At 39.4% G+C, this 13,028-nt stretch overlaps 1 protein-coding gene across 1 annotated transcript; it reads right to left on the bottom strand.

Moving 5' to 3' along the window:
- Positions 1–262: 262 nt before the first annotated feature.
- LOC131953874 (uncharacterized) lies at positions 263–11,726 on the bottom strand. Its single transcript, XM_059317283.1, has 10 exons — positions 10,580–11,726; positions 10,039–10,196; positions 8,958–9,029; positions 8,166–8,274; positions 6,892–7,043; positions 6,103–6,274; positions 5,430–5,612; positions 3,564–3,742; positions 1,566–1,826; positions 263–1,004 (listed from the first exon to the last, which is right to left on the bottom strand). The coding sequence occupies exons 1-10, from the start codon at positions 11,724–11,726 to the stop codon at positions 555–557; spliced, it is 2,883 nt and encodes a 960-aa protein (XP_059173266.1). The 3' UTR covers positions 263–554.
- Positions 11,727–13,028: the final 1,302 nt, after the last annotated feature.

The raw sequence follows: 13,028 nt of genomic DNA, 5'->3' as shown, positions 1-13,028 counted from the left end.
ACAATAAGGGGGGGAACAGGGAAATCTATTTGGTATGTAAAACTTAGCTAAAATGTGGAGGACTTTAAAAGAGATTCCTATAATATAAAATTTCAATTCTTTTGAATGTTACGTACAACATAAAGCATTTTGCTTTAGATTGATAAAAACATTTAATAAAAAAATATTTTTTATTAAAATATTCATTTCTTTAATCAAGAAAACTTTGAATATTAGCAGAATGAAAGAAAATAAAATTCACATTTCTCAATTTTAGCTCATATTTAACTCTCTTAAGTATAAATTAAGATTTTACTAAAAATCAACACAAAAAAACACATCCACAACAAGCATACTGTTACTTTGACAGTTAATTTTTTTTAATAAAAAAAATAAACATTACAATATTTTTCTCTGGAAAAAATGTAATGTTAATAATTAATAAAAACTATTACAAGTTAAATGGGAAATAAGCGCATTTAAGTGTTTGAATGTTCATGGTTGAGTTCCATGCTCCTGTTACTGATTCAATTGTTAATCATTACCAGAGGAACATCTCATTCAGTGTAGTGCTGTTAATCCCAATATGTGCTTGTTTTACACATGACTGATGTGTATGGCAAACACTCAATAGCTGGACAAGACATACACATATAAAATTTCTGAACAAAGCGGAATGTGCTATGAATTGTAAGTAACGTTGGTGTTATTAAACAAAAACCAATCAGCACAAGTCGAAATCTCCAACGACTGAGTCGCCTCCCATACGTGATGTATGGGACTACCATCAGACACCCCATCATTCCCACAAAAAACCCAGTCACAAAGCTAAAAAACCCAAACAAGTGTAATGTCCCCAAGAAGAGATAAAGGAAGATGACGAGGACGAGTTTGATGCACTCCCACACTGGGTGTCTGAGGAAATTCCAAGCTTGAAATAGTTCCAGAACAGCCACGCCAAGAATCCCAGCCACCCCGGGGGTGGAGCCAACGTGCGGCAAGTCAGGGTCTGCTATGCTTGACATCTGTTTCAAGACAAAAAGTATCTTGTGTCATGTGGGTACTCACTATCTGTGTCTAGCAGATTATAAAAAAAAAACATCTTATGCCTTTGGGATTAGCAAAACATTGTGTCTTGTTGTTTACAAAACGTTGTGTCTTGCTGCTGAACAGAAACACCGTGATATGGGGATTAACAAACAGCATGTGCACTGTGGATTCACGTTTTATCTCAAAGAGAAAAACAACCAGCGTGGATTTTAAAAAATGGGCAATTTGCCTTAGTTGGTTCTGTCTAATTTGGTTAATGTGAAGTCAGAACTGTATATGAGGAGGCATTTTAGCTCTGAACGTCCAACATGTTGCCTTTTGAATTAAACACCAAAAGTCTGGCATATCTAGCTCTGGACCTCTCAGTTAAACACGAAATATGTTGTTTGTTTAGTTCTCCTATTATAAATGTCACGTTTTTTGGGGTCAGTTCATACCCGCCTCACAACAGCAAGTACATTCCATTGCTCCGAATCTGATGCAATAGAATTCCTTACAAGTAGCAATCCACTACTGTACAAATACAAATGTCTTACCAGTTGCCCAGAAATGGAGCTGCAGGTAAAAATAATGAGCACTCGATGCCACCCAGCCGATATCTCTAGGGGTATCATCATGATCACCTCCACGGGTAAAATGACCAGCAAGTGAATGACCCCATAGGTCAGTGGCATGGACGTTAAGAACCTCCACCACTGCCACTGGGAGTTTTTGCTGGGTAACCAGGGGTGGTCTTCAGACGGCACGATGTTGCTCTCGTGGATCGATAATCGGCACAAATCGATCAGACAGTTGATCTGCAAAATTGGTTGTTCTTTTTGTATTTTTACACAAGCATTCAAATACGGGGGTATAAATAATACAAAAATAAACGTTTTAAAAGACACTAAAATAACAAATTTTCTTTAGTAAAAGTGTTGGTCGCTTGGAGAGAAATAAACGGAATATTACGTGTAATAGATGATCAGTATATAGGCATTTTAATTATAGTCGAATTATGCGTGCAAATAGAGATAGAAAATCCACCCCTTCCACTTATTTGCCTGAGAATCAAGATCTCTAGGTTAGCAATCTTGATTGCTATGCTGACGTCATCTAATAAAGGGCGACTTGCCTTATGTAACGATCTCTAGTCCTCACATGCTTTAAACTGGTATTTGTTATAAATAACTTTATTTGCAATACTCCTGCCAGTGTTATTCAAAATTTATCGGAAAAAAATGAATCCTATTTGTTATGTAAAACTAAGATTGGTATGGGTGTAAAGCGACAATGCGGAGTACATGAGAATAGACGACTCTTCTAAAGCTAATAGAACATTTCAATTCTGATCTAGCCACAGCTATAAACGTAGCGGCTCCACTAGATGTGCAACAATCAGATGCACCTTGAGTGCTAACAGCCAGTGGCGTCTCTAGGACGGATGTCTTCCGGTGTGGTAACTTCGAGGGTGTCATCCACCCCACCCCCAGTGTTTCTTTCAGACTTTTTTCTCCGGGGGTTGGGGCACTTAATATTTTTGGTGGGGTGGGGGCGGACTAAATTTTCCGGGTAGAGCCCCCCGAAAAGATGTCGGAAAAAACGCTGCCCCCCCCCCCCCGCCCTTTCCCAATGATTTAGCTGTTTCCGTTTGATTTTCTATTGTATTATTTTCGCTAGAAAAACCATTGTTAAGGTTCCTTGATTTGGTATGTGTCGTCCCCCCACCTCTCCCCCAATGATGTCCCCGGTGTGAACCGCACCCCCTGCCCCACCCGGTGAGGCTACTGCTTACGCCATGTCTGTGTATATGGGGAGCGGTAAGTTACCTGTGTGTATGGGTAGCGGTAACTTAGCTGTATACATGTCTGTGTGTATGGGTAGCGGTAACTCAGCTGTACACATGTCTGTGTGTATAAGGAGCGGTAACTTACCTCTACACATGTCTGTGTGTATGGGTTGCGGTAACTTAGCTGTATACATGTCTGTGTGTATGGGTAGCGGTAACTTACATGTAAACACATGTCTGTGTGTATGGGGAGCAGTAACTTACCTGTACACATGTATGTGTATATGGGGAGCAGTAACTTACCTGTACACTCGTGTCTGTGTGTATGGGGAGCGGTAACTTACCTGTATGTATAGGGAGCGGTAACTTACCTGTAAACACATGTCTGTGTATATGGGGAGCAGTAACTTACCTGTACACACATGTCTGTGTATATGGGGAGCGGTAACTTACCTGTATGTATGTGGAGCGGTAACTTACCTGTACACACATGTCTGTGTATATGGGGAGCGGTAACTTACCTGTATGTATGTGGAGCGGTAACTTACCTGTAAACACATGTCTGTGTATATGGGGAGCGGTAACTTACCTGTATGTATGGGGAGCGGTAACTTACCTGTACACACATGTCTGTGTATATGGGGAGCGGTAACTTACCTGTAAACACATGTCTGTGTATATGGGGAGCGGTAACTTACCTGTATGTATGTGGAGCGGTAACTTACCTGTACACACATGTCTGTGTATATGGTGAGCGGTAACTTACCTGTACACAGTGGTCCAGCTCCAGGTGAAAGATACCCTTTAAGAAGATGCAGTGTTCGTGGGAGACCATCTCGCACTGGCCGTATGTCCCAACACAACAAGGCCGTATAAGCTGCGCAAATGTTTTCACTGCATGTGCGCGCGCACTACAGAGAACTCCTCTTGTCCAGTAGCCGAGGTCTGCGCAACAAGAAATAGTGATAAGACTTGTAAAAACGCCGACATCAGTTATCTGAGGTATTTTACACAAATGACACAAAAAAACCAGACCCTCCTTTATTGCTCTGTCCACACCAGTCACTAAAATACCAAAAATTTTATGAACACATTATGGTCTATTTACATCAGTTACGCCCTTTAAAAAATATAGCATCAATGTTTGTTCGTGCATTCTTAATACCTAGTAATACCTCCCCCCCCCCTCCCCGTGTATAACGCCATTTATAGACCAGAGCAAAAAATAACACGTAAACTAACATGGACGTCTGGAATAATCTATAATACTCTAGGATGAATAAAACTAACAACTCCAGTAATAACAAACCATAGTATGATTCATACCGTGTTAATGTATTATACATCTATGTGTATAGGGGTCGTCCATAAACAGTCTACCGCCCCTCCGAACAAAATGGAAATATATATAGAAAATATGTACTTTTACCAGTGTTCACCCACCTCCGGGAAATTTATTCCGCCCCCTTTCCCCCGAAAATATCAAGATCGCTCCCCCCCCCCCCCCGGAGAAAAAAGTCTGGAAGAAAGTCTTTAAATGACGTCACACTCTTAGGGGGAGGGGGCACCGTAATTTTGTGACGGTGTGTGATGAGGGGAGGGGGGTCAGATGGTGTGACGTCAATGTTAGAAAACGAATTTTAGCCGTTATTTCGCGTTTTAGAAAACTGTTTTAATAAATTGTAATAGAAATTAATTAAAATACTCTATGTTGAAGAATTCAGACAAGATTTTTGGGGGAAAAATCGATGTTTTAAGAAAAATCAATTGCAATCTATAGGGGGGGGGGGGGGGTTGTAGGCTGAGGTGTGACGTCACATTGGGGGGGGGGGGTCTTGCTTTTTGTGACGATGTGTGACGGAGAGGAGGGGGGATGTAAAAATCGTCAAAAAAGCGTGACCTCATTACAGCAGGCTTTCATAAAAACTCTTGTGCATTTATAGTGAAATTAGGTATTGTTTTTCATCACAGAATGTCCAACGCCTTTAATAATATGGGAGGACATTATTTACCCCCCCCCCCCCCCCCGTCGTACCGCGTCATTACATCCCAGATCAATTCCCCCCCCCCCCCCTATATACACCAAAATTTACAGTCGAGCATGTTTCCGTTGTGCATTTATTTAAACACAAAATAGATATGGATAGTTTCAGGGGTAATGTTTGTAGGGGGGGGGGGTAAAGATCTAGTCAGGGGTGGAGATATGGTTTGAGTTAGGGATATTGATACAGTGAGGGAAAAGGTTTGGGGTAGGGTTAAGGTTAGGAATAGGGACAAAGATTTAGTTAGGGATAATATTTCTTACTAACGAGTGATGAATTTATTTAACGTGGATGACCATTGCTAATGATGGTTAACATTTTTTTCTTTAAATTATAAACAAGAATGAAACACATATTAAAGAAACTTTTATAATAATACGTTTTACAAAGTACTGAATTAAAAAAAAAACAAGTAGGCCCATGTTATTAGCAAAAATATGGTCGCTAAAATGTGTAAGAGATTTTTGTAGCGACCAATCTTTTTTTTCAATAGCAATCTAGCTTGTTTCGTTATATCATTGATTTCTTTTCATATAAATATAAATATAAAAGCTTACTAAATTTAATAAAAGCTTATAAAATAACCGTACTTTCTGACATTTTCATACATTCGTTCAGAGTTGTCGTTCCTGCTATATTGATGTGACTTCTCATTTCACAGCATCCGAAATAGTTTACATTTTTTGCATTCAATGCTCTATATTCCTTTCTGGTTCCTGTCTCGCTCAGTCGATTATCTTCCCGCACACACGGCGCAAAAACAGCACCAGCAGCTGGCAGAAAATATATATTGACATATATATACATAAATACATATGCATACGTATACCTAATCACACACACACATATACTTATATGTACATACATAAATATATATTCATAAACATACACATGTGTATATATATATATATATATATATATATATATATATATATATATATATATATATATATATATATATATATATATATATATATATATATATATATATATATATATATATATATATATATATATATATATATATATATATATGTGTGTGTGTGTGTGTGTGTGTGTCTGAATGTATATTATATATATATATATATATATATATATATATATATATATATATATATATATATATATATATATATATACATGTGTATGTGTATGAATATATATTTATGTATGTACATAGGTGTGTGTTTGTGTACATGTGTGTGTGTTTGAGAGATAGTTAACATTATCTCAAGGATATGGTGTTTATAGTGCTGGACCCACCGAAAAAAAAGTGTATCGGCGGCCCCATCCAAGGATTGGGTTCCTCGAGTCGCGTGATGGTCTCCAGCCCAAGGAAGGTGGGAATGTCGTGCTGAGTCAGCTGCCGTGTTGTCATACCGTTTTTATCAAACCCAAACTTGAGTAGAAGAATTCCCAAAGTCGTGATGTGGGACTGAAGAAATTAGTCTCGATATTTTAGTTCATCAATTCTCTGATTCTGGGTTGATATTCTAAAAATATATTTTAAGGGTGGGCTAGCTTGCATTTGTTGACATCAGACTTTTTTTTGGGGGGGGAAAGCACTTGATATTTTCGGGGTGGCGGACAACATTTTCCGGGGGGGGGGGGCGGACACTGCTAAAAGTATGTTTTCTATATAAATTCCATTTCCCTCCCCCCCCCCCCCCCACCACGAAGAGGTGCCTGGAAGAAACTCTGAATGTGCACATCAGTCATATTTATATTGCTGTCAGCTTTCATTATTAGCAGTCATTGAAACGCGGCGATAGAACAATTCCAATCGAATTATGGAAACACGGGTGGTAGGATAAAACGTAATAGGGGCATAGATACAACGGGTGAAGGAACGAATCCTGCCAAGATCATTGAGTCAAAAGGTGAAAGAATGAATTCTACCAGGATCATTAAGTCAAAAGGTAAAGTAACGAATCCTAACAGAATCATTGAGTAAAAGGTTGAAGGAACGAATCCTGCCAGGATCACACATACAAATGGCGAAATAACGAATTTACCAGGATCATAGAAAAAGGATAAAGGAACGGAACCTACCATGATCATGAAAACGCTGAAGAAGGGCCAGTGGTCTGGGACTGTGGAGACACGCACCCTGACGTCCGTGTCGCTCTGGTGCTCCTTCGCTAGGTCCTGCTTTAGCGTCTTCCATCTCTCTAGCTTGATTTCCCTCGGATCGCTGTAGTAATCTGGTTGGATGTAGCAATAGTACCTTTTTTTAAAGTTATACACGAAGTGGGCTGTGTATTTAACGGAAAAAGTGTGCTGGTACTGAAAGGTTAATCACATGGGTTGTTTGACACCAAATTAAACATTGTTTACGTTCAGGTCGCGAAAGAGATCACGACGCATGCGCAAGCTACCATCTCTTCATTGGCCGCCTGGGTACGCGCCCCGGAGAGGAAACTCGGATGCTGCTTCAAAGCAGCCAAAACAACACAAGATGCAACAGTATGTTATTTGATTTCATTGTAATAAAAATGCACAGTGTAATGCTAAAGAACTGAGTCATGATCAAGCGATCCATTTGGCAAATGAAGTAGAGTTCATATGTTTTGACCTCGGCTTATGAAGGGATAGTGTGGTCAGCATGGGGTCATCCATAAATGACGTCACGCTTTTTTTGACGAATTTTACCTCCACCCCTCGCTGCCGTCACATATCATCACAAAAAGCCAGACCCCCTAAAATGACGTCACACCTCAGTCTACAACTCTTGCAGTTGAATTTTTCTTAAAACATCAATATTTTTCCAAAATCTTGTCTGAACTCTGTCAAAATAGAGTATTTTAATGAATTCCTATTAAAACAGTTTTCTAAAACGCGAAATAACGTCTAAAATTCGTTTTCTAACATTGCTTTTTTATAATGCAAAAGTGTGACGTCGCACGATCTGAACCCCCCCTCCCCCTCATCACACACCGTCACAAAATTACGGACCCCCTCCCCCCCCCCAACGAATGTGACGTCATTTATGGACGACCCCCACCCCCCCCCCACACACACCATGCCCAGCCGCCTTTGCTTTCCCTAAAAGCTGTGCTGACACGGGTTATCCCAAATTATTCCGTTGACTCACTGCTCTCTACCCTAGCAGGCAACCTTTGTTTAGATAAGCTATGGGCGTGGCTAAGTGGAGCTTGGGGATTTAGAGTCACCATTAATACACACACACAGCGCACACCTGAACATATGCACACCTACACACATGCACACACCTACACACATGTAGTGATGCACACACCTACATACATACACACACATAAGTAACAAAAACCACCTCCATTCAAGGCACATAACTCTTTGCCTACCTCTAGCAATTTTGACAACTTCGATGAGAGTCTTCTGCTTCCACTCGTATATCTTCAACATCCGCTCTCGCTCTTCCTTCAGCTGACTGACCTTACATTTGGCGTCTATCTAAATCAAAACAAATGTATCTGTTCGTTATTTACGGACATTTATGGCATTATCAAAGCTATGGAAACTTACGTAGTTTGAAAATTAAACCAGCACTATCAACTAATTTTATCACAGAAATGGTGTCACGTCACACTTGCAATATAAAAAAAACAATGTTAGAAAACGTATTTAGCCGTTATTTCGCGTTTTAGAAAACTTTTAATAAATTGTAATAGAAATTGATTAAAATGTTGACAGAGTTCAGACAAGATTTTGGAAAAATATCGATGTTTTTAGAAAAATCAATTGCAATCTTGAGAGGGGGGGTGTTGTAGGCTGACGTGTGACGTCACTTTAGGGCGTCTGGCTTTTTGTGATGATGTGTGGCGGAGGGTAGGGGAAGGTAAAAATTGTCCAAAAAAGCGTGACGTCATTTATGGATGACCACTTAGGCTTAAAGGGGCTGTATATGACTTTTTAATACATTTCCAGCTTTTAAATAAAGCTGATTATTGGCTTACTCAAACTGTGGCCAAAAGCTGCAAGTTTGACTTACTGTGGCCAAAAGCTGATTGTTTGACTTATTGTGGCCAAAAGCTGATTGTTTGACTTATTGTGGCCAAAAGCTGATTGTTTGACTTACGGTGGCCAAAAGCTGATAGTTTGACTTACTGTGGCCAAAAGCTGATTGTTTGACTTACTGTGGCCAAAAGTTGATAATAATTGAAAGCATCTTTCCCCGTCAAATATGTCATCTTTGTTTTGGCGGAACTCTTTAGAAAAAGCAGGATGCATATTTTTAATAAGACATAGTTTTGTTTTTTAAATATAAAATACTTACTAGACAATAGCTTCTATGAACAGAAAGCTCATAAGTGAACACCACGGGTTCTGTACATTTTCCATACAAACATCAACACTAGAGATTCGCATAGACCAAACGAAAACGTGATACAACACTATAAAGCATAGTAATGCTACTTAAAAATACTTCAAATTGTAACTTATTTTGTTCGCGGTGGGAATGGGACAAGCTAAGGAAACAAAACTGAAGCCGCAAGAAAAAAGAATGAATCGCAATAAGCCTCCATGAAATCAACTATCTTCTTTGGCAAACAGAGATTCTTTCTGATATTTTTCTTTTGGATGAGGGGCTTATATTTCCGGGAGACGGAGACTGGTAAAGGTATATATTTTCTATTTAATTCTTTATATTTCGTCGGAGGAGTGCCCCCTACCCCCTCCCGAAAAGATACCATAATAAAACTGCAGAAAAGTCATTACATGAGTGGACCGAGGACGGGCATGCAGACAAGACATAGTGACCTAACTAAAAGTTTATAATAATACATGTTTTCCCTGATGTACTTTTACATTAGTTAATGAACTATAACATCAGCCCGTCACTGGTCACGCCTTCTTGGTCCACTGTATATTATTATTTCTTTAATTTGCTTCTTTGCAAATGTGCGTGCCATCTAGTGCTATCATGACTACACGTCACCAACTACTATCAACTAGTGCAATCTCATTCATCCCTTTCCAACATATCGTTCTAGTTCTAAAAGTTGTGTTTGGATTCATACATGTTAAATCACTTATATGTAGTTTGTAGGTCAATAACACGGTTGCTTAAAGATACATTATGACGTACTTAGGGGTAATAGATTTGTGAGGTCTAGAATTTTTTTAGCCCCCCCCCCCACACTCCTCCCCTGTCCACACGCACCCCCCCCCCTCCCCTCCGAATGGACGTATTAAATGAATGAGCCCTTAACTTACACTCGACTGTGGCTCGGCCGTGTCATCATGGTGTGGATTTCTCAAGGAGGATGGTTTTCTTTCAAGTGGAAGATCACCATCAGATTTTTGTGTACGTGAAAACCAACTAAATTTACGCATTTTCGTACTGTTCGATGTTGGAATATCATGTGTACCTTCTATAGAAATAAAGTTTAAATTGTTTTATGTTGATGGAACGTTCTGATGTGTAATTTATATAGAAATAGAAATAAAGTGTATAGGGTTTGATATTGACATCATGATGCGTACTTTCTATAGAAATAAAGTTTATATAGTCTGATATCTGAACATCATGATATTTAATTTCTATTTAAAACTTTTGATTGAAATAATTTATTTAAGAAGCAAACTGAGTAAAGAATCAGTAAGGGGGTCATCTATTAACGACCCCCCCCCCTACCAATTCTCCATGCCCGCCCCCATTATTAAAATATTAAGACGAGTTAAATTGTATTTTATCTAAGGTCATTTTGTTGAACTTTATATATGTAGGTTCAGTGAAAGTCACACAATAGATTACCATTATCTGGACGCTGGGGTCGGAAATCAATTGGCCCCACCGGCAGATGGAGTTTCTCAATTCCCAGGCCTTTTTGTATGGTTTCTATCGGATTAATGGGCCCAGTTTGGGGCACCACAGAGATATCAAACTTGAAGAACTCCAAAAAGTCTGAGACTTGGATAGCTTGGTGTCGTTCAACGTTCTTCTTCCCCGCCAAATATGTCTTATATGCTATTTCTGTTCCCGTAAACTTAGGGTGGGCAACTTCTTTGTTGGTGTACACAGGCGTATCATCTATAATGACCATTCGACGTAATTTTTCCCGTAGTGTTTTTACCAGAATTGAAAACTTTTTCCTCAGCTGTGATTTGACTTCTGGTACAAATTCGGGTTGTCTGTTGGAGAGTAGACAGTCTGGTATTTCACAGTTTTCTATTGGGCAACGCCTCGGCTGTGAAATGGTGGGTCTATAATCTATATTAGTGCCAGATAACGTTGTGCTATCTTCATGGTTGTCAATGGAATCAACTCCAGAAGACGCATGCTCTACGTTACAGAAAGCGGTAGTGTTTTGCAAGGATTTGACTCCGTGGATAGGTATCTCTTGATGATCGTTATTGTTGGCGTTCTCAGGCCTTAAATTTATGTTAGAACATTCACGCAGCTGGTTCAAAAAACAAGTATCGCTTTCTAAATAGTTCCGAATAACTTTTTCATATCTGCTGGAGTGGAAGTCATCAAAAATGTTTTCATCGTAATCATCGTTTAAACTAGGCAAACTTTGAAATCGTTTTATTGTTTGCTTTGGCACGACAAAATCGAGAGACGCGTTTCGTTTATGTTTGAGATGTCCACGATTTCTCAAATCAATCTGTGGGAACCCACTAATGGGTTTCGTATATACAAGCTCTGTGTCGTGGAATGAATCGGGGTTTGTTTTCAATGAAGATAAGTCATCGAGTGAACCATTGTTTGTTTTAAAAGCCGCCTTTACCTCATTTTGAAATCTAGAAACGCTGTTTAAAACTTCTCGATTTAATTCTTTGATGTCGAAACCATCGGACGTGCTACAGCCAGGGGCAGTGTTGCTCTCTTCTTCCTTCGAGAAAATCCTGATTAGATCTGGATCGATCTCGGGATCAGAAAGTTTTGATTGATCGTGCATGTTATCGTTCAAATCGTAGTTGTCGACATAGCTGCTGAAATGTCTTGATGACTTAGCTATAAGTTCCAAAGTTTCCGTTGATCTTAGATCATCCTGGGACAGAGTTTCCAGAAAATTCTCCAGCTCCCATAGCACGTCGTTAGCCGCACTGCGAATCCATTTCAGCTGTACGCCCACTTTGCCTTTCTGTAAAGCAAAAACATATTTTTTCAATAACCAGTATTAGAATATTTTATTTCTTTAAAAAATAATAATGCTGTTATTGAGACTAGTTGCACAAGTTGCGTGAGAGATTTGAGCTTAAGGAATGACAAGAGTTCTACTTCCGGTAATAAGTTGGGCGTCGTTTTGAGCCCTTTGAGTGTGGCTGAATCCACCCAGCGGCTAAACAGTAAGCCCAAATCTACTATTCAGTGTTTCTTCCAGGCATCTCTTCAGGGGGGGGGGGGGGCGGAGAGAGTCTACCCCCCCCCGAACGAAATGGCATGTATATAAAAATATATACTTTTAACAGTGTCCGCCCCCACCCCCGGAAATTTCGACTATCCGTTATAAGGCAAAATCATCATGGATCCCTAAATAGTTAATTATTATGCGATACTGGTTTGGTATTTTAAAGTCAGTTCAGGAGAAATTGTCATTGGACGACTGCAATAACTGAATTGAAACGACATTTAAATATTTTACTGTGTGCATAGAAAGTGAATACTCGTGTTTACAAGAATTTTTCTATCCCAGACTGCTTTCCACCATTTAGAAGTTTCTTCAGTTGCTCCCACATAGCACATGAGCGCATACCACGCACGGGCGAGGAAGGTTTTGACGGTGGTCACACCGGATATGCTAGAGATTTTCTTCATTGGTCGGTTGTAGACAATGTAGATCTATATGTCTGTAGGCTGCAGAGAGAAAATTAACTTTATGACACTAATTCAATTATCCATTTTTTTGCATTAGAACAATACCGTTTCTGTTGGAATAGTCTCACGTTTGGTCTATGTGTAGGCCCTATATGTCGATATTCTTTTAGTTCAAGGCTGATAATAATAAAAGATGCTCCAAACACCACCCCCCCCCCCCTTGCTTCAGCACTTTAGCTGTAACCATATACTATATGTTGGCTGGTATTCCACTGTTGAAGCCTAAAATGGAATGTGACTTGTGTGCAAAAAGTTGTTCATTTTTTTTATTATTGGGGGTAGTGGCGTAGATGATATTGGTAGGGGTGGCTGACCCGAGTGGGACCGGAAATGGGAGGAGTAAAGAAAAAATAACAGACAGCTGTTATTAACTATCCCCCTA

Source organism: Physella acuta, unplaced genomic scaffold (genome assembly GCF_028476545.2).
Source record: "Physella acuta isolate Inbredline_101_S28 unplaced genomic scaffold, ASM2847654v3 ptg000961l, whole genome shotgun sequence".
Lineage (NCBI taxonomy): Eukaryota > Metazoa > Mollusca > Gastropoda > Physidae > Physella > Physella acuta.
Note: the sequence above shows the minus strand (reverse complement) of the source record. Positions and strands in the feature narration are given on the sequence as shown.

Coding starts and splice junctions, on each gene's coding strand:
- LOC131953874 (XM_059317283.1), bottom strand. CDS start 11,726: ATGCACGATCAATCAAAACTTTCTGATCCCGAGATCGATCCAGATCTA. Junction 7,044..8,165: donor AGTTGTCAAAATTGCTAGAG/GTAGGCAAAGAG, acceptor ACATCCAACCAG/ATTACTACAGCGATCCGAGG. Junction 3,743..5,429: donor ATGTATGAAAATGTCAGAAA/GTACGGTTATTT, acceptor CTTGTTGCGCAG/ACCTCGGCTACTGGACAAGA.